Genomic DNA, 20,584 nt, shown 5'->3' with positions numbered 1-20,584 from the left:
TCGGCTCCCCTTCCAATTCCTTCCATTTTCTGCCTCGCCTTCCCCCTACCCCGCGTTTCTCTGCCTCACCCCCTTTCCTCTTAAGCCTCGCGCCCCATTTTCTTTGCCTCTCCACACCTTTTTCGCTTCCGACCCCACCCCCTTTTTCCTCCGCACCCCCACCCCCCACCCTTTCCCTGCCTACCAAGCTCGGGACCCGGGGCTGAGGATGGAAAAGGAGTGGGTGCGGTGTCTGGAATTGGGCTGGGGCCTGGGGGAGGGGAGACACCATTGCGATCCATTTCTCTGGGGTGTCAGTTTGTTCAAGGTTCATTGAAACTGCAGTAGTATCTCTACTGCCCAGAATCTGGCGTTCTTTTGGAGCCAGAGTCGACCTTTACTCATCACCTAGCTCCTGCTACGCCCTGTCCTTTCGAGGTTGCAAAGGAAGATCTTATTCCTGTGGAGTCCGAAAAAAAAAAAAAAACCCGAACGTGAAATAGGCTACAGAAGGCTTAGGGCATTTTTAATGACGTCCTATTTATTATACTATTCCTCTAATATATGGATACATATGGTTGACCCTTCCAATTCAGGCGAACAAAAGTGAGGACGAGGAAGAGTTAAGGTCCTTCCAGCAGTGTAGTGTACTATACGATGATCAGGACAGTTCAGACAAACAGTAATTACAAACACTACGCATATGCAGTATGGGTGACTTGCTGTTGGCATGAGGTTATTGACCGATTGTAGAATAAATGGCTTCGGTTCTTGTGTCTCAGTCTGCTTTCTGAGGTTTATTTATTTGTTTTTTGGTGACGAAGCGAGAAGGGTAAATCAAAGTGTAGGCTCAGAGGCATTTTGAGCTGTGCTGGGGCCTCAAGAGGGGAAAAGAAGATACATATTGCCGACTGTATTAATCTGACTGTGCGGGTATTGCTGAAGAGATGAGGGCGGACAAACAGTTCTTTCTGTGCAATACATGTGTGAAGATTATCTTCATTTGGAACATTTAAACCGATGAGCTTGTCGAGGTTTGTCTCTCAGACTTGCAGATAGGTAGATGAAGCTTTGGCACAAAAGACATTTCTCCATGCAAACCCCTGCCCTCCAGTAAATCCAGACTTCTGGAATGTGCATCTCTCAAGGGTAGCAAGGAAAGGTAGTTGTGTGTCTCAGGAGAATGCATGAACTCAGGCTTATTTTTCCTTTGTAAGAGAATACAGTTCTGAGCCTGCGTGTAAAATATCTCTGCTCACTAAGATTCCTAGTTTTTAGACATATTAGATGGTTTTTATATTTCATATATTTTACATTTCATTTACAGTGCGCCTTAAGCCAAATTGGCCAGATAAGCTATACATTTCTATGTAATTTTCTGCATAACAGTGTGTGATTTACTATCCTCAACAAACATTTATTGATAAACCTTCTATGTATTATGCTCAGAAAATACAAAGAGGTGTAAGATCTTTGCCTTCAAGGAACTTATAGGCAGATCATATAAAGAAAATAATGGCATCTTAAATTTGGTTAAATGCCAAATGAGTATTATCGAGTTAAAGTAATGAACTGATCACAGATACTTCTTTTATAGAGGGACATAGTATGATGTGGTAATTAAAGGTACAAGGCTTTAGACCAGAGGTCAACAATTTTTTTTTTTTTTCTGTAAAAGGCCAGGTAGTAATGATTGTTGACCTTGTGGATACGTAGATCTGTCTCTGTTGCATTTTTTTCTTTGATTTTTTTTTCTTTTTACAAAGTTTGACAAACATAAAAACTATTCTTAGCTCTCGGGCCATACAAAAACAGACCAAGGGCTGTAGTTTTCCAACCCCTGCTTTAGAATCAGACCTAGATTCCCATCCCACTCTGCCCATAGGTATGTGTGATCTTAGACAAGTCCCTTACTCTCTTTTACCATCATCTATACGTTGGGGATGATGATAGTAGGATTACTGTGAGGAAGACATGTTTTTTCAGACTAGTAACTGACCCTTAAGTAAATGCCCAAGAAATGATAGCTGTGCTATTATTATTATTATTGCTGTTAAAACTGCATTTTCTCAGATTAGGCCCAGAACAACTCTTTTAATTAGTCAGTCTCATAAGTCAAGGGACAAATAACAGTCTTTTTAATAGAATCAAATAGGGGCTTTGAATTGCCCTGAAAATATTTTCTCTTTGGTAGCTGATATCATTAACCTCATCTAACTCTAGGACTGAAGTAGAAAAGAAGGATTACTGATTGCATTTTGTGAGGTTTCTAAGTTAATAAAAAGTGATGGAGTAGCTTGGTGTTAATATTTTTTGAAGGAAAAACAAGGGTATCTCTTGTGGACTGTAGAGTGCAAGAGCGTTAGTCTGGGAATCAAATCTAGAGTTGACTTGGTGTTCTTTAGCCTGTCCTATTTTCTCATTGTGGGCAATGGGTGCTGTGGACCAAACAGCCTCCTAACTTAACTCGCAAGTCCAGTTTGAGAATAGATGGGATTGGGTCACAGTATTTCCTTCCTTCCTTCCTTCCTTCCTTCCTTCCTTCCTTCCTTCCTTCCTTCCTTCCTTCCTTCCTTCCTTCCTTCCTTCCTTCCTTCCTCCCTCCCTCCCTCCCTCCCTCCCTCCCTCCCTTCCTTCCTTTTTTTTATGGGGGATCAAAGTATTTTCAATACCATGAAAATTGAAATTTTCTTTTTCTTTTTTTTTTTCTACTTTTGATAGAGTGTTGCTCTGTTGCCTAGGCTGGAGTGCAGTGGTGGGGTCATAGCTCACTGCAGCCTCAACGTCCTGGGCTTAAGCGATCCTCCCACCTCACCCTTCTGAGTAACTGTAACTACAGGTGTGCACTACCACACCTGGCTAATTTTTTATTTTTATATTTGTGGAGACGCGAGTGTGGGGGGGTCTTCACGTGTTGCCCAGGCTGGTCTCAAGCTCTTGGGCTCAAGCTCTCCTCCCACCTTGGCCTCCCAAAGTGCTGGGATTGTAAGTGTGAGCCATCTCGCCTGGCCAGAAATGGAAATTTTCTAGTCCTATTTAATGTCTGTCATTTTTCTTACAGCTCTCACAACATCATGGCTATCTTATTATTAATAATATATTATTTTAAGACCTTTATTTTTCAGCATGACTCTGGGGTCAAAATGGAATGCCTAGACCTCTAAGATTCAGCCCACCAGTGATCTTATTCCTGTGATATTGGGTTAGCTATGTAAATCCTGGAAAATGCTATTAAAAATAGCTTTTCCTTTATCTGAGAAGCATGAGTAAAAACAGTTTAAATTGCCAAAGTAGTCAGTTTCTAGATTGTAATATAGACCAATTGCTCCAGTTACAAACACACAATCACAAAGCACCCACATTTTGCTCATTGGGCTAGCTTTCTTAAGAAGCTTAAAAGTGAGTCACTGTTAGTAAAAGTTGCCGAGGTAGTTAAAATTTAAGTCTGAAAATTGATCACTCACTACGGTGTGCTTATAGATGGTGTAAAAAGCAAAATATGGCACAAATATTTGTTTTGCCTTAAGCTTAAGGCATCTGGAGTCTGAGGCTTAATCAATGTGATCCATAAGTAAATATTGATTAGATGTCTGTGATGTGTGGGATATGATGAGAAATACATGTCTGAGCCACAGTATCTGCCCACAAAGCACTTATCGTCTAATGAGTATGGCTCATACCTTATTTCTCATCATATCTTTCACAAAACTAATCTGTAGAAATTGTGTCAGTTTTGGTCACACTTAATGCCCTAGTGATGTTCTTCCGATATTTTTTGACTATCAGAGGCTTCAGGTGTGATTGGCTGGAAGAATGGGCTGAAATCCGTGAGGAAACCAGTCGCTGCCAACTGGGAGAATCACACATTAGTGGGGCCTTGGGTGCTGCTGAATTTTGTTGTCACTGGGAGAGTTTTCAGCACAGGAGGGTCAGGAATGTGTAGGAGGGGCAGGGCCTCTCTGTTTTGTGAAAGATAGCTCTTTGTGGTTGTGTTTTTCTGTTTCTGTTTTTGTTTTTGTTTTGAGATGGAGTCTCGCTGTGTCGCCCATGCTGGAGTGCAGTGGCGCTATCTGGCTCACTACAAGCTCCGCCTCCTGGGTTCACACCATTCTCCTGCCTCAGCCTCCAGAGTAGCTGGGACTACAGGCGCCCGCCACCACGTCCAGCTAAATGTTTTGTAATTTTAGTAGAGACGGGGTTTCACTGTGTTAGCCAGGATGGTCTCGATCTTCTGACCTCGTGATCCACCCGCCTCGGCCTCCCAAAGTGCTAGGATTACAGGCGTGAGCCACGGCGTCCAGCTGTGGTTGTGTTCTTTGTTGCCTGTTAGTGGTCATTTAAAATTTCATAATATAAATACTTTCTGTGCCTCCCTCTATGTAGGAGGCTAGAAGTTTCTGCTTTAGCCTCTTAACAAAGCACTGTTTTTGTATCCCTTCACTGAGAATTGCTTTGACTCTCTGACTAGGATTTGGCCTTTTACAGAACCCTTGTTAACTTGATCTGTGAATTTTTTTCAGATAAATCCCAATTTTTCATATGGCTGGTGCCATAATAAAGGGATCTTGATTTTGTTTCCAACCTAAATAATTATTCTCCATGCTGTTGTTTTATTGACCAAAGTATGTGTTTCAAATTTGCCCAAATACTGAGCTCTCCTCGGGGTACCCAGTGATGCTTCAGCATAGGGTTGGGCAGACAGTAGAACCAGTGGGCACTCGGGAGGCGGAGGTTGCAGTGAGCCGAGATCACGCCACTGCACTCCAGCCTCGGCAACAGAGTAGGACTCCGTCTCCAAAAAAAAAAAAAAAAAAAAAAAACCATGGTTGGGCTTGGGGACATGGAAAGAATTTATGCTGCCATTATTAGTATTTGTAGTAGCTTGTCTGTGATTTTTGCATGTAAATATAAGAGGACAGCTTTTACTGAGCCTCTTAATTAGCTCTTGTGGAATAGTAGAGAAAAGAGCTGTTTCTATCTCATACAGGCAGAACGACTGGATCTACAGGCTTTTCTAGGTTGTGTCTGTCAAGCACAGTTGCTATCTAACAGTTTTTAATTTTGTTTTTGGAGGTGAGATATTTTTAAAGGGTGTCTTTCGTTTATTTTAAATTTGAACCTTTGTTTAAACGTTTTTAAAGTTGGTGTCATTCTATTACTGTTCAGGAATTAATCATTACTACTCTAAAAAATATATGTGACTCTAAATTGACTGGAAGGATCACTCCTCTCTACTCCTTCCCTACTTCCTGGGCAACTACTGCCTTTTTTTTTTTTTTTTTTTTGACGGAGTTTTTGCTCCATTGTCCAGGCTGGAGTGCGGTGGCATGGTCTCGGCTCACTGCAACCTCCACCTCCTGGGTTCAAGCAATTCTCCTGCCTCAGCCTCCCAAGTAGCTGGGATTACAGGCGCCCTCCACCACGCCCAGCTAATTTTTGTATTTTTAGTAGAAACGAGGTTTCACCTTGTTGGCCAGGCTGGTCTCGAACTCTTGACCTCAAGTGATCCACCCGCCTCGGCCTCCCATAGTGCTAGGATTACAGGTGTGAGCCACTGTGCCCGGCTGGCAACTACTGCTCTTATACTTCTTCGTTTCTGCTTCATCACTTCTCACTTGGGTCTGGTTTCCACCCCCACTACTCCACTGAAACTGCTCTTATCGAGGTCACCTATGGTCTCTTTGTTGCTAAACCCAATGGATACTTCTAATGCCTGCCTTACTTGACTTTACTGTAGCATTTGATAGTTTTTATCACTTCCTTCTCAAAAATGAATTTTTTCCCTTTCTTCCTGACTTTGCCACCACTGGTTCCTTTTTTTTTCTACTCCTGTGGGTTTTCCTTCTCAGACTGCTTCATCAGCTCCTTCTCCTCTAGCAGCCCCTTAATGTTGGCTATTAATAGATCAAACCCCAGATCTATATCATAGTCTTCTTCCCATTTTATTTGCTCCCCGGCGATCTCATCTACATCTGACTTCAGCCATCTTATGACTGCACAGTGTATATCTCCAGTTGAGACCCCCGGCTTTAGCTCTAGATACCATATACTCAACTATGCATGTGTCAAAAGTACATCCAACTCAACCTGTCCAAAACCGAACGTAGCCTTTTCCCCTGTAAATCTGTTCATTTGTATATGTTCCTTACCTCATTGAATGGCCTTGCTATCCCCCTCGGTGCTCAGGCCAACTTACCTACCTGGTACCTAGTCAATTAAGCTTCCTCTTAGTCTTTCATCTCCCTTCCTCACAGTCTATTCTACTCAGTCAATAAATCTTACTAAAATACAATACCTTCTTAAAATCCTTCTCCCCTCCTGTCGGTACTCTCTTAGGTTAGGACCTAAACTCCTATTGCCTGAATGCCTGCAGTAGCCCTGTATCTAGCCTTTTAGACCCTCTCTAGTCTAGGCCAGTCTTTCTAAAGTAGAAATCTGATATCAAGCCTCTGCTTTCTATGACTTCATTTTACTTTTGGGATAAACTTCAAATTCCCTTCCCCAACGGATAAGATCTTTTATGATTCAACTCCTGCCAATCTTTCAAACCTCAACTCTTGTCACTTTATAAGCTGGCCATACTGAACTCCTTGATTCACTAGACGGGCTGTGTTCTCTCCATCCTTGACTGGATATGTACTACTGTTCCCCTACTTGGAATATACCCATTTCTTCTAGTTTGTTACCTGCCCAGGTGACATCTCCGGAAAGACTTCCCTAATGTCTTACTCCCCCAGGCTTGGGTAGTTGTCTCTTTTCTGTTTTTATAATACCTTGTGTGTGTGTGTGTGTGTGTGTGTGTGTGTGTGTACGTGTGTGTGTGTATGTATATATATATATAGCATTATGATTGTCCGAGTTTTCCTTGAAGGACGGACCTTGTTTTCATCTTTGAACCCTGGAGGCCTACCTAGCATAATACACTCATTCATATATTAAAAGAATGGCTGGCTAGTCAGAATGAAAGGCAATAGGAAGGTAAAATGCAGCTAGTAGTGGTATACTATGCATCTTGGAGTTAAGGAAAGTTCCAGAAGTTTAGGTTTTATTTATAGTTGAGGTATGTCCATACAATGAAATATCATTTGGCCATAAAAGTAAATGAGGTTCTGATCCATGCTACAACATAGATAAACCTTGAAAATATTATGCTGAGTGAGAGAAGTCAGACACAAAAGGCCATATATTGTAGGAGTTCATTTATATGAAATGTCTAGAAAAGGCAGGTCCATAAAGAAAGAAAGTAGATGACTGGTTGCAGGGACCTTGGATTCGGGCATGGGGGGAATGGAGAGTGACTGCTAGTAGGTGTGAGGTTCTTTTTGGAGGGATGAAAATGTTCTAGAATTAGATAGTGGTGATTGATATCCAATTTCGTGAATATACTAAAGACCACTGAATTGTACAGTTTAAAAGGATAAACTTTTGGTGTTTGAATTAGATATCAGTAAAGCCATTATTAAACAATTACAGTCGATCAATGTGGTTTTATAGGGCTGGGCATGGTGGCTCACGCCTGTAATCCCAGCAGTTTGGGAGGCCGAGGTGGATGGATTACAAGGTCAGGAGTTTGAGACCAGCCTGGCCAACATGGTGAAACCCCATCTCTACTAAAAATACAAAAATTAGCCAGGTGTGGTGGTGTGCGCCTATAATCCCAGCTACTCAGGAGGCTGAGGCAGGAGAATTGATTGGACCCAGGAGGCGGAGGTTGCAGTGAACTGAGATCATGCCACTGTACTCCAGCCTGGGCAACAGAGCAAGATTCCATCTCAGAAAAAAAAAAAAATTAGTTTTATAGTACCTAGAACATTGTGCATATTTGAATGTCAATAGGATGATCCAGGTATAATCTTAGCAATCTGTTGATGTCATAGTGCCAGATTCAGGACTTCTATTCCATGTTTTGATTTTGAAGCAGATAATTTAAAATTAAAATCTGATCTTTTAGAAGTAGAAGAACTCAATCAACCTACAAATATTATTGAGTTTTCAATTTGTTAAATGTGCATTATTTGGCCAACCATGTGCTTTGGGAATAAATTTACGAAATGCATTGTTTAAGTCTTATAAATTGATGGATGGAGGTGAAAAACACATTTCTTTTTCTTTTTCTGTTTTATTTATTTTTTATTTTTTATTTTTTTGAGACAGAGTGTTGCTTTGTTGCCCAGGCTATAATGAAGTGGCATGATCTCGGCTCACTACAACTTCTGCCTCCTGGGTGCAAGCAGTTCTCACACCTCAGCCTCCTGAGTAGCTGGGATTACAGGTACCTGCCACCACGCCCGGCTGATTTTTTGTGTTTTAGTAGAGATGGGGTTTCACCATGTTTCCCAGGCTGGTCTCGAACCCCTGAGCTCTCAGGCAATCCGCCCATCTCGGCCTCCCAAAGTGCTAAGATTACAGGCATGAGCCACCGCGCCTGGCCAGAAAACACATTTCTAACATGATTGCACTGTCGAGTTGGGACACATTGGAGTATATTCTGTCTACAGATGATGTGAAGATATTTTCTCCTTTTGTTACCTTCCTCATTACTTGTTTAGATATTGATCTAGAAATACAGCGATCTGTGCTGCTGTCCTAGGGAATGTTTTTCTCTCCTGTTTCACTGGATTATATGAAGACTGGGCTGTTTGTTGTATGAATTTAGTAATACTTTAAAACGTAACTGCTTTCCATCTAAAAATCAGTTCTCACCTACAGGGAACTACCATAAGAGATTTTCTCTTATTCATAGTTATGCGTGGGGTACAAAAGAAGTGGTCTGTGTTGGCAAGAAGAGCTTATGTTGTTGTTTTTTCCAGGTCTTTTGGTGGGCCTTGTGCTTCGGTATGGCATTCACGTTCCGAGTGATGTAAATAATGTGACCCTGAGCTGTGAAGTGCAGTCAAGTCCAACTACCTTACTGGTAAATGTGAGTGGAAAATTTTATGAGTATACGCTGAAAGGAGAGATTAGTTCACATGAACTCAATAATGTTCAAGATAATGAAATGCTTAGAAAGGTAAGTCCTTAAAGGAAATGTTTGAATCTTTTTTGTGTCTAACTAGCAGCAAAATGATTCAGGAGAAAATAAGTAATGGATTTTTAATGATATTTAAAATAATGAGTCTTTTTAAATGGAGTAAAACCTGAATTAACAAATGTAATAATGTAAGGAAATGGATATGCCTGTACAACTCATTTTCTGATTGAGGCTAAGTAGTATAACTCTTTTTGTTTCACTCTGGGTTGTTTACAGCTTGTTGTGATAAACGGAGACTGGGATTGAGTTAAGCAGAATTTATAAGCGTTTCTTTCCATTTGCAGATGGTCCTTATAGTTTTCTTTTTCTTTTTATTTATTTGTTTTATTTTTTCTGAGATGGAGTCTCACTCTGTCGCCCAGGCTAGAGTGCAGTGGTGTGGCTCACTGCAGCGTCCGCCTCCTGGGTTCAAGCACTTCTCCTGCCTCAGCCTCCCAAGTAGCTGGGATGACAGGCGCCTACCACCACGCCCGTCTAATTTTTGTATTTTTTAGTAGAGACGGGGTTCTACCATGTTGGCCAGGCTGGTCTCCAACTCCTGACCTCAAGTGATTCCCCCACCTCGGCCTCCCAAAGTGCTGGGATTACAGGCGTGAGCCACTGTGCCCAGCCGATCCTTATAGTTTTATAGTACTTCAGCACATTGGCTTTATTTGATAATACCTAAAATATTCTGTTAATATTTCTTTCAGTTCTTTCTTGCCTTGCTTTTATTCTATACTGATCACAATTTAATCTTTCTTTGATTCACAATCTGACACAACTTCAGGGGCCCTAAGTGTGAGTCTGAGTTATTGTACCATGCTGTGCATAAAGCTTTATGTTAGAGTTTGGGTTGCAGTTGTACTGGTTCCCAGCCTTCCCTGGAGCTGCTTTCTCCTGTCTCCCTCATAGGTTTATCATGATATTTCTCAGTGCCACTTTGCTGATATCTCTTTGTTTTCTCCTGCCCTTTGCTGTTTGCCTTCACTTCTGTCTGCTACACTGGCAGGATGACTTTTTTTTTTTTTTTTTTTTTTTTTGACACAGGGTTTTACTCTGTCACCCAGGCTGGAGTGTAGTGGCACGATCTCAGCTCTCTGCAACCCCTGCCTCCCAGGCTCAGGCGACTCTCCAACCTCAGCCTCCTTAGTAACTCAGACTACAAACGCGTGCCACCATACCCAACTGATTTTTGTATTTTTAGTAGAGTTGGGGTTTCACCATGTTGTCTAGGCTCATCTCAAACTCCTGGGCTCGGGCGAACCACCCACCTCAGCCTCCCAAAGTGCTAGGAGTACAGGCTGGACTTGACTTTTATAGCTACTTGGTTGTGTTTCTGACCATATTTAATGCTTTTAAAATTTCATATGAACTTGAGGTTTACCTTGCAGCAAGAGTTCTTTCCACCTGTGGAAAATTCCAATTCCTTAAAAGTTTTAGTAAATGAAGTTTTAGCATGGGTTTGTGTGTAGCTGCTTTGTGTTCATGTCACATTCTGCTGCAGCCTTATGAACAGAGGGGGGCATTTACATTTTTATGGTGACTAGGTCTTACAATGAGTGGACTATCGGAAGTAGAAATCTGAGCCGTACAGAAACTTTTTACTACAATATTATACACCTTTAGAGATGTTATCTATGTAAGAAATCTGTTTCTTTTTGCCAACAATAATACTGTACTCTTAAGTTTTATATTACCAGTTTGGGGTTTCATTCATTCATTCATTTATTTTTGGGACGGAGTTTCGCTCTTGTTGCCCGAGCTGGAGTGCAGTGGCACGATTGCGACTCCTCTGCCTCCCAGGTTCAAGCATTTCTCCTGTCTCAGCCTCCCGAGTAGCGGGGATTACAGGCATGCACCACCATACCTGGCTAATTTTATATTTTTAATAGAGATGGGGTTTTGCCGTGTCGGTCAGGTAGGTCTCGAACTCCTGACCTCAAGTGATCCACCTGCCTCGGCCTCCCAAAGTGCTGGGATTACAGGCGTGGGCCACTGCACCCAGCCAGGTTTCTTTTATTTAAAGCAAAAATAATGTTCATGCTTTCTCTTATTTATTTATTTATTTATTTTTGAGACAAAGTCTCACTCTTTTGCTCAGGCTGGAGTGCACTGGCACGATCTTGGCTCACTGCAATCTCTGCCTCCCGAGTTCAAGTGATTCTCCTGCCTCAGCCTCCTGAGTAGCTGGGATTACAGGCACATGCCACTACACCCAGCTAATTTTTGTATTTTTAGTAGAGATGGGGTTTCACCATGTTGGCTAGGCTGGTCTTGAACTCCTGACTTCAGGTAATCCACCCACCTCGGCCTCCCAAAGTGCTGGGATTACAGGTGTGAGCCACTGCACCTGGCCCTATTTTTAACTTTTTGTTTGTTTTTTAGCTGGAGTCTTGCTCTGTCACCCAGTCTGGAGTGCGGTGGTGCAATCTCAGCTCACTATAGCCTCTGCCTCCCAGGTTCAAGCAATTCTCCTGCCTCAGCCTCCTGAAACATTTTTAAATCACATAGTATTTTAATACATCTTCCACAGATAGGCCTTAACTGATTGTTCCAATGCTATCTCCTGGTCGTTTGGTTGAGAAGTAGAACAGAAGCTATCCTATATGAAATCTTTTAAAGTTAACACAGTAATGTTCTTGCCTTTGACTAGTTTAACATTTAGTATTTTTTCTTTTTGATTATTTGATAATGGAATATGAGGTCTTCTAGGGAATTGATCTAAAAGAACTCTTTATTTTAACAGGTTACTTTTGATCCAGAAGTATTTTTCAACATATTACTTCCTCCTATCATATTTTATGCAGGTTATAGCCTGAAAAGGGTAAGTCCTTTTGTCTTTCATATACTTTGAATAATCTGAAACTCCGTGGGCTTTGTAATATTTGACACTTCAGAAATGGGCTGTTCTTTCCAGATTCCCTCCTTTCTCCTCTCCATACCCTTTTTAGATGTTAAAATTTATACCTGTACAAGAATGCTTTCTCTTATTTATCCTAGTGAATAATGCATTTAATCCTAGTGAATAATGCATTTACTATTAGCGTAGCATAGAAAACCTTTTCTTTTTCAAATAACTGGTAAGTATTCTAACAGTGTAACTTTTTTTTTTTTGTCAGAGACATTTTTTTCGAAATCTCGGGTCTATCCTAGCATACGCTTTTCTTGGAACAGCAATTTCTTGTTTCGTTATTGGGTAAGTATTTGAAGCTTAAAATACTTTGTAGCCTTCAAATTATAATTTTAAAATCATATATTTTTGATTTATGCAGTGTTATATTCCTGACTGAGTCTAAAGACTTTTGCAGTATTCCCATAGGTAATAAGTTGTTTGAATTTTCCTTAAGACCAAAGTATTACCATATTTCAATGACATGAATTAAATTTGGGATTAGTCACAAATTACTACAGTAAACCCATCTTCTTATTCTTACTTTATCCTAATTTTTTTAACAGTTGATATTTTTTTCTAAAGTAGGACTGTGTTTATTGAACAGGTCAATAATGTATGGCTGTGTAACGCTGATGAAGGTAACGGGACAACTTGCAGGAGATTTTTACTTTACAGATTGCCTACTGTTTGGTGCCATTGTATCAGCAACTGATCCAGGTATGTTTTGTATGAGTGGAGTTTACATACTTGAGGTACTTTGTTTTGCAGTCAAATACATGTGGGTTTTTCTTTCTTTGAGGTGTAGAATTCATGATTAGGTACTTCCTTAGTACTATACTTTCTAATTGTGGAGGAAAAAACAAAATTCACGATTCCTTTTGGCTTCAGCACAAATTTGTTTTCCTTTTCCTTTTTTTGTTTTTATTACATTTACCTATTACTGGTCCACAAGTTGATGCTGTTTCAACAAGGACTGTAAGGTACTTTCTTCAGAAATTCATGTTGGTCTTTATCCCTAGTGATTGGGTATAGAAGAAGATGAACTAGATTATAGATTAGTTTAAATGGGTAGTAATTATATCTTTCCTTTCAAGCTTTTAGAAAACCAGTTCCCTAAAAATCTTTCTGTTTCTATTCAGCTGTATGCATTTAACAGTAAGAAAAAATATTTAAAAATGATTGTTAGAAGGCAGTTGTGCTAATACAGGTTTGATTTGGAGTCATTGGAGGACTTTAATATACATTAAAGAATTGTTTTTATAAAATTGGCTTTATGATTATACAGTTGTTTGTTTAATATTAACACAACTTGTTCCCCTGTACTTTTAGTGTCAGATCTTCTAAAAGTTGTGTTCCAGAATGATTTTAATTGTACTGAGTTAGGTTTTAGTTTTCCTGATAGAGTATTGGTAAACTTAACAGCTACATTCAAATTAGGAATTTGGAGAAGATACAAAATGGAAAGGTTGGGGTAGGAACATAGACTGATGTTTTTGAACTAAGGATGGAAGTTTTCTTTTAGCATGCATTAACTCGTTGAAGTTCATTTTGTGTTGCTTTTTAACCTTGTAAGTTAATCATCTTTAATTGTCATCCAGCACAATTAAAGGTAGAATCCTAAGGTTATCTCTGAATTCCTGTGTTGACTCTGATAACACAGGGCTTTGTGGGGAGAAAAATGTGTTCCATACTCTATGAGAGATATTTTGGCTGGGCACAGTGGCTCGTGCGTATACATGCCAGTGCTTTGGGAGGCCAAGGCGGTAGGATCACTTGAGACTATGAGTTCGAGACCAGCCTAGGCAACACAGTGACACCCTGTCTCTACAAAAAAAAAGAAAAAAAAAATAGCTGAGCATGGGAGTGCATGCCTGTAGTCCTAGCTAGTTGGGAGGCTGAGGTGGGAGGACCACTTGAGCCTAGGATTTTGAGGCTGCAGTGAGCTGCAATGAGGCTGCAGTCTCACTCTGCCTGGGCGACAAGAGCAAGAACCTGTCTCCAAAAAAAAAAAGATTAGTTAGAGGGCCATTTTAGAGAATTTGTGTAGTTTAGCATTTTTATTTTATTTTATTTATTTTTTATTTTTTTATTTTATTTTTTTTTTTGAGACGGAGTCTTGCTCTGTCGCCCGGGCTGGAGTGCAGTGGCCGGATCTCAGCTCACTGCAAGTTCCGCCTCCCGGGTTTATGCCATTCTCCTGCCTCAGCCTCCGGAGTAGCTGGGACTACAGGTGCCCGCCACTTCGCCCGGCTAGTTTTTTTTGTATTTTTAGTAGAGACGGGATTTCACCATGTTAGCCAGGATGGTCTCGATCTCCTGACCTCGTGATCCGCCCGTCTCGGCCTCCCAAAGTGCTGGGATTACAGGCTTGAGCCACCGCGCCCGGCCGTGTTTAGCATTTTTAAAACTGGAAATTAAATTGCTTCCTTAAAGACCACCAAGGCTGTCCTCTCGTTGTTTGTAGCTACTGCCATTATCAACATGAAGGTAGGATGGTTTTTGCAAGGAGCCAGTGGTCTCTGGTTTCTGTGTCCTTTCATTATAAGCAAGCTTCTCAACTTTTCAAATCCTATGAGAAATCTGAGTCCATTGGCTTGGCTACATTATTTCAACTTTCTGGTTTTGTTTGGTAGGACTATTGCCTGAATAGCCCAAGCAAATATCTTTTGCTTACATAAAGTTGAACTGTTATTTTTTTCTGAATTATATAGGCACTTGCCCCATTTCTATTATTTTGCCATAGTTAACTTGCTCTTAGGTGGGTGAGGTATGGGTTTCTTTAAGAAATTCTGCACTATTGCTCTACTCTCCTTCTCCCTTCTCTTAGTGAGCTTTGATATCAGTATATTCCAGCTGCAATGCTTTGTAGTAGAAACTAGAACTTTTAAAATGTACTGGACATGGTGGCTCATGTCTTTTAATCCCAGTGACTCAGGAGGCTGAGTCAGGAGGATCACTTGAACCTAGGGGTTTGAGGCAACAGTGAACTGTGATTGTGCCACCGCACTCCAGCCTGAGTGACAAAGCAAGACCCTGTCTCTTAAAAAAAATTAAATAAATAAAATGCAGGTTTCTTTTTTTTATGATTGGCATTTGAAAAAGCTCTTTCGGCCGGGCGCGGTGGCTCACGCCTATAATCCCAGCACTTTGGGAGGCTGAGACAGGTGGATCACGAGGTCAGGAGATCGAGACCATCCTGACTAACACGGTGAAACCCTGTCTCTACTAAAAATACAAAAAATTAGCCGGGCGTTGTGGCGGGCACCTGTAGTCCCAGCTACTTGGGAGGCTGAGGCAGGAGAATGGCGTGAACCTGGGAGGCGGAGGTTGCAGTGAGCCGAGATTGTGCCACTGCACTCCAGGCTGGGCAACAGAGCAAGACTCCGTCTCAAAAAAAAAAAAAAAAAAAAAAAAAAAGGCAAAGAAAGGCTCGGTCACCTCTGGTTATATTAATCTTTCATGTCCGCTTGGGTTTCTTTAGTAACTGAGCTATGTGACTTAGTAATTAAAGTTATAACTTCAATCTCATCTGATTTTCTGAGATTTCTCACATAATTGCTTTCCTAAAAGGAGGATTTATTGTTTTTCTTCTTAAGCTGGAGTATCCTCATAGTTGGCTTCTTATTAAGACAAATACAGCAGCTGTAATTCTGGTCATAAATTTTACCCCAACCAAAAACTAAACCTATGTTTTCATTTCCTACTGTCTTTGCTAAACCTTTGTGCTTGCAATTTGTAAGTCAAGTACAAATGAGTTGTAAGGCCCAAAGAAACACAGGTTGCAACATTAGATTCTTTTCATAATCTTCTTCTTCATTAAAGATTAATGACTACATGGTCTATAAGAAATTCTGAATATATTCTTTGTAAGATCGAGGAAGGTGGGAAAGAAATGTGCAAGACATGATTATTAACATCTGCATGAAGAATGTAGGTCAACTCAGTTCTTCAAGTTTACTTTCAGCCATTTTTAAGAGAGAGAGGAGAAGTTTGTGCAGGTACACAATTAGAAAGAAAAGTATTTACATAAAATTACAGGGTCTTTAATATGGTAAGAGAATGTTTATTACGATTGAATTCTAGGAGGAAGAAACGAATTTCTAAATAACTCTTATAGTCATCTACTGAGGAGAATATGTTATACTTGTAATGTCTAAGTATTCCTCTGACTCTTTTTACTTGCTAGTGACTGTTCTTGCTATATTCCACGAGCTTCAAGTTGATGTTGAACTCTATGCACTTCTTTTTGGTGAAAGTGTCCTCAATGATGCTGTTGCCATAGTGCTGTCCTCGTAAGTGTTTGTTTTCTTATTATATTCTGAATATTAAGTGTGAGGGTACTAGGAACTGAAAGTCACGTATTGAATAAAGTACATTATGAATGGAAACATTTGGAAGAATGAGGCATCTTTTTCCCTCTTGAAGAAATCCATATTTTATAGATAAATTGGAAAATACAGGGAAGAAAAAAATATGTACTGCCACCACCTAAAGACAATTACTGTAAACATTCTAGAACATTTCCCTTTTCTATGTATGATATTGTTACATAGTTGTGATTGTAGTGTCTATATAATTTTGTATTCGGTTTTAACATTACAACATGAGCATTTTATTTTTTAAATTAGATTTAATATTTTCTTTTCTTTTTCTTTTTTTTTGGAAATAAGCGTCTCACTCTGTCACACAGGCTGGAGTGCAGTGGCGTGATCTGGGCTCAGTGCAACCTCTGCCTCCCAGGTTCAAGTGATTCTCCTGCCTCAGCCTCCTGAGTAGCTGGGATTACAGGCGCCCGCCACCATGCCCGGCTAATTTTTGTATTTTAGTAGAGACGGGGTTTCACCATGTTGCTCAGGCTGGTCTTCTCCTGACCTCAGGTGATCCACCTACCTCGATCTCCCAAAGTGCTGGGATTACAGGCGTGAGCCACTGTGTGCCCGGCCTTAATTTTTTCTGAATACATAATATATTCACGTGGCTCATAAATCAAAACCATGTAAAAAGTTACACACAGAAAATTTATACTCTTACATCTGTCCTCATCCACCTGTCCCCCTACTTTTTTTTTTTGAGGTGAAGTCTTGCTCTTGTTCCCCAGGCTGGAGTGCAGTGGCACGGTCTCGGCTCGCTGCAACCTCTGCCTCTGGGGTTCAAGTGATTCTTCTGCCTCAGCCTCCTGAGTAGCTGGGATTACAGGCTCCTGCCACCACGCCCAGCTAATTTTTGTATTTTTAGTAGAGACGGGTTTCACCACGTTGGCCAGTCTGGTCTTGAACTCCCGACCTCAGATGATCTGCCCGCCTCAGCCTCCCAAAGTGCTGAGATTACAGGTGTGAGCCACCACGCCCGGCCTAGATAACCATTTTTAATTAGTGTCTTACCTATCTTAGTATTTCTTTATTCAAATGCAGGCACAACTGTGAATAAATAGTCTCGTTTACCTCTCATTTCTTATTTTTAAAGTCACATACTGTCTATCTTCTGGAGAACTTTGCATATCAGAAGAGTGAGTATTCTCATTCTTTGCAGCTATATAGTATTCTGTGTGTGAACTGCATTATTGTTTATTTGCTCAGTTTCCTATTGCAGCACATTTGAAGGGTTTTTAATCCTTTGCTGTCCCAAACGGTGCTGCAGTGATTAACCTTGAACTTACCTTGTTTTATACATGCATAGGTATATTGGTAGGCTGAATGCCCCAAAGTGAGATTGATAGGTAGGATAAAGGGTAAAAGCCATTTGTAATTTTGTTCGACATTATTATTATTATTATTTTTTTTTTTTTGAGGCGGAGTCTCGCTCTGTCGCCCGGACTGGAGTGCAGTGGCCAGATCTCAGCTCACTGCAAGCTCCGCCTCCCGGGTTTACGCCATTCTCCTGCCTCAGCCTCCCAAGTAGCTGGGACTACAGGCGCCCGCCACCTCGCCCGGCTAGTTTTTGTATTTTTAGTAGAGACGGGGTTTCACCGTGTTAGCCAGGATGGTCTCGATCTCCTGACCTCATGATCCGCCCGTCTCGGCCTCCCAAAGTGCTGGGATTACAGGCTTGAGCCACCGCGCCCGGCCTTGTTCGACATTATTAAGTTGCTCATCAAAGGAATTGTAGCACTTTGCACTTTCACCATTAAATTACTGGTCTGTTTCCTCACAGTTTTGCCAGCAGAATATTTGTCAAACTTTTATATTTTTGCTAACTTGATAATTGAGAAGCACCTCATTGTAGCTTAATTTGTGTTTCTCTTATTTGACATAATCACTTCAAAGCATTTTAATCTCTAGAAATGTTAATATATATTATAGATATGTAATTATATAATATATTACTTATAACAATGTAATTGCAGACAATTTTGACTGAGCAATATTTTTTATCTAATTATAGAAAATATTATATATGTTACTATAAGGTGTTTGCAGGTTGAAGAATGAGTCTGAACCTCTGAGGAATTCAGTCCTGCCTCCCTACCCTTTTTTTTTTTTTTTTGAGACGGAGCTTTGCTCTGTCACCCAGTCTGGAGTGCAGTGGCACAATATTGGCTCACTGCAACCTCCACCTCCCAGGTTCAAGCAATTCTCCTGCCTCAGCCTCCTGAGTAGCTGGGACTACAGGCATGCACCACCATACCTGGCTAATTTTTGTATATTTAGTAGAGACAGGGTTTCACCATGTTGACCAGGCTGGTTTCGAACTCCTGACCTCAGGTGATCCACCTGCCTCAGCCTCCCCAAGTGCTGGGATTACAGGCGTGAGCCACCATGCCTGGCCCCTGCCTACCTACTCTTACTAGGCAAATATCTAACTCTATAGGCAGTTGCCTTTACTTCATACCAGAACTTTCTGTGAGAGAGAAGTAAGAGCCCTTCACATTTTCTCTTTATTTTTATTTCTCTCCTTAATTTCCACTTGGTTAGTTATGAAAGAGTAAAACATCACTGGCTCTGTTTTACATAGCCTGATTGTCTTCTGCAAAGTTGGAAATTATATTTCTGAGATGTAACATTAATCCCTTAAATGCTGTGTATGAAAATATACAAAAGGCCATATCCTTTTTTGTGAATGCAGTATATGTAAATATTACCCCCTCCCCCCCATATTTATTGCCAGATTTTTTTGCAGCTGTCTGCAACTAATGTAAATTTAACTTGAGAAATAAAACCTAAAGGCTGTAACTCATATTGATACTGAACTTTAAAACCTTCAGTGATGACAGGTGCAGAATAAGAGTTTTATATTATTTGAAGTAAGGGAGAAATGGATAGTGTGGTTATAAGAAAATGTTATAAAAAATGGAGCAACAAAGATTGTTGAAGCTTCCAGTACGTAGGTACATGAGCGATTACCAGCAGTAAAAAGTGAAGAGAGTAGGTACAGGCAGTCACTTTTAGCATCGATTCCCTATCCTAGACAACTATTCCACTGTTCAGTCATTTTACTAGTAACTGTTGTCTTGTCATTGCCCTAATGGCCTAATGGATTAAGAGTTAGAAAATCTCTGTTCTGGTCTTATCTTTAAATGATGTGCCCTGTGCCTTAGTTTTTTCCTGTTAATAAAATAACCTATTTCCTGCATTTTTAGGAACAGTTGATTAGTGTTAGCGGAAAAGATAAAAACCCTCATTGAAAGATTTTGAGTTTGGGGTTATAAATAACCTATTTCCTGCAACATCAGGAATAGCTGATTAGTGTGAAAGGGGGCAAAACATCATTGAAAGATTTTAAGCTTGGGGGTGTACATACCAATGTTGGTGAAGAATAAACGCTAAAAAGAGAGAGCCAGCTGGGTACAGTGGCTCACACCTGTAATCCCAGCACTTTGGGAGACCGAGGTGGGAGAGATCACCTGAGGTCAGGAGTTCGAGACCAGCCTGGCCAACATGGCAAAACCCTGTCTCTACTAAAAGTACAAAAATTAGTCAGGCATGGTGGCACATGCCTATAATCCCAGCTACCTGGGAGGCTGAGGCAGGAGAATTTCTTGAACCCAGGAGACGGAGGTTGCAGTGAGCTGAAATCGCGGCACTGCCCTCCAGCCTGAGCAACGGAGCAAGACTGTCTCAAAAAAAAAAAAAGAGAGAGAGAACGAGCCCTTTCCATAGCATTTCTCACAAAGGGCCATACTTCTCCTTCTCTTGCAGCCTTTCTCAAACAGGGTTTTCTGTGAGAGAATGAAGCCTTACGGGAAACGATTTGAGTGAGTCTTTTCTCATTTCACCTAAGGATGATAGTGAGCTAGTGCCATTTTAGATTTGTAAGAGATAATACGTTAACTCATTACAACCTCAGTGGGACTCTGGTGGAGAAAGACTGTATCTAGAGAGGAGCATAACAGATAAATTGTTAGCTCTGTCTTAATAGAGTTGAAAAAATGAGTTACAGCCCAAAAGCTGAAGGGAAAGCAGTTGTGTGCTTGCTGTGGTAGTTTACTAGCTGGAATGATCAGTGGTATGATGCTCATCATTCTTCATTTACCTTTTATGTGTTTTGAAGTGGGTTAGATGCAGATAATCTACTTTGTGTTGAATTTTCTTAGTTTGAGGATTGTCTGTATTCTGTGTAAGCAGCTTTGCATCAAGGGGAGGGAACCCAAAAGGAGTTCTGTTTGGCAGTTAACAGGTTAAGGCAACTCATCTTGAAATTTATGTTGGAGGTTGTTTTTGTTTCTGTCTGATTTTTTTTTCCAACTTTTAAGTTCAAGGGTA

General features: G+C 40.7%; 1 protein-coding gene across 5 annotated transcripts in view; it reads left to right on the top strand.

The window, feature by feature from the left end:
• The window catches only part of SLC9A6 (solute carrier family 9 member A6), a 63,373-nt gene that overhangs the window by 498 nt on the left and 42,291 nt on the right, over positions 1–20,584 (top strand). For all 5 annotated transcript variants that reach the window (XM_030934305.1, XM_010389116.2, XM_030934304.1 and 2 more), the window contains 5 exons: positions 8,790–8,989; positions 11,739–11,816; positions 12,112–12,188; positions 12,490–12,602; positions 16,072–16,177. In XM_030934305.1, coding sequence (XP_030790165.1) covers positions 8,790–8,989; positions 11,739–11,816; positions 12,112–12,188; positions 12,490–12,602; positions 16,072–16,177 — 574 coding nt within the window. The remainder of the gene's footprint in view (positions 1–8,789; positions 8,990–11,738; positions 11,817–12,111; positions 12,189–12,489; positions 12,603–16,071; positions 16,178–20,584) is intronic.

This window comes from Rhinopithecus roxellana, chromosome 7 (genome assembly GCF_007565055.1).
Source record: "Rhinopithecus roxellana isolate Shanxi Qingling chromosome 7, ASM756505v1, whole genome shotgun sequence".
Classification (NCBI taxonomy): domain Eukaryota; kingdom Metazoa; phylum Chordata; class Mammalia; order Primates; family Cercopithecidae; genus Rhinopithecus; species Rhinopithecus roxellana.
Note: the sequence above shows the minus strand (reverse complement) of the source record. Positions and strands in the feature narration are given on the sequence as shown.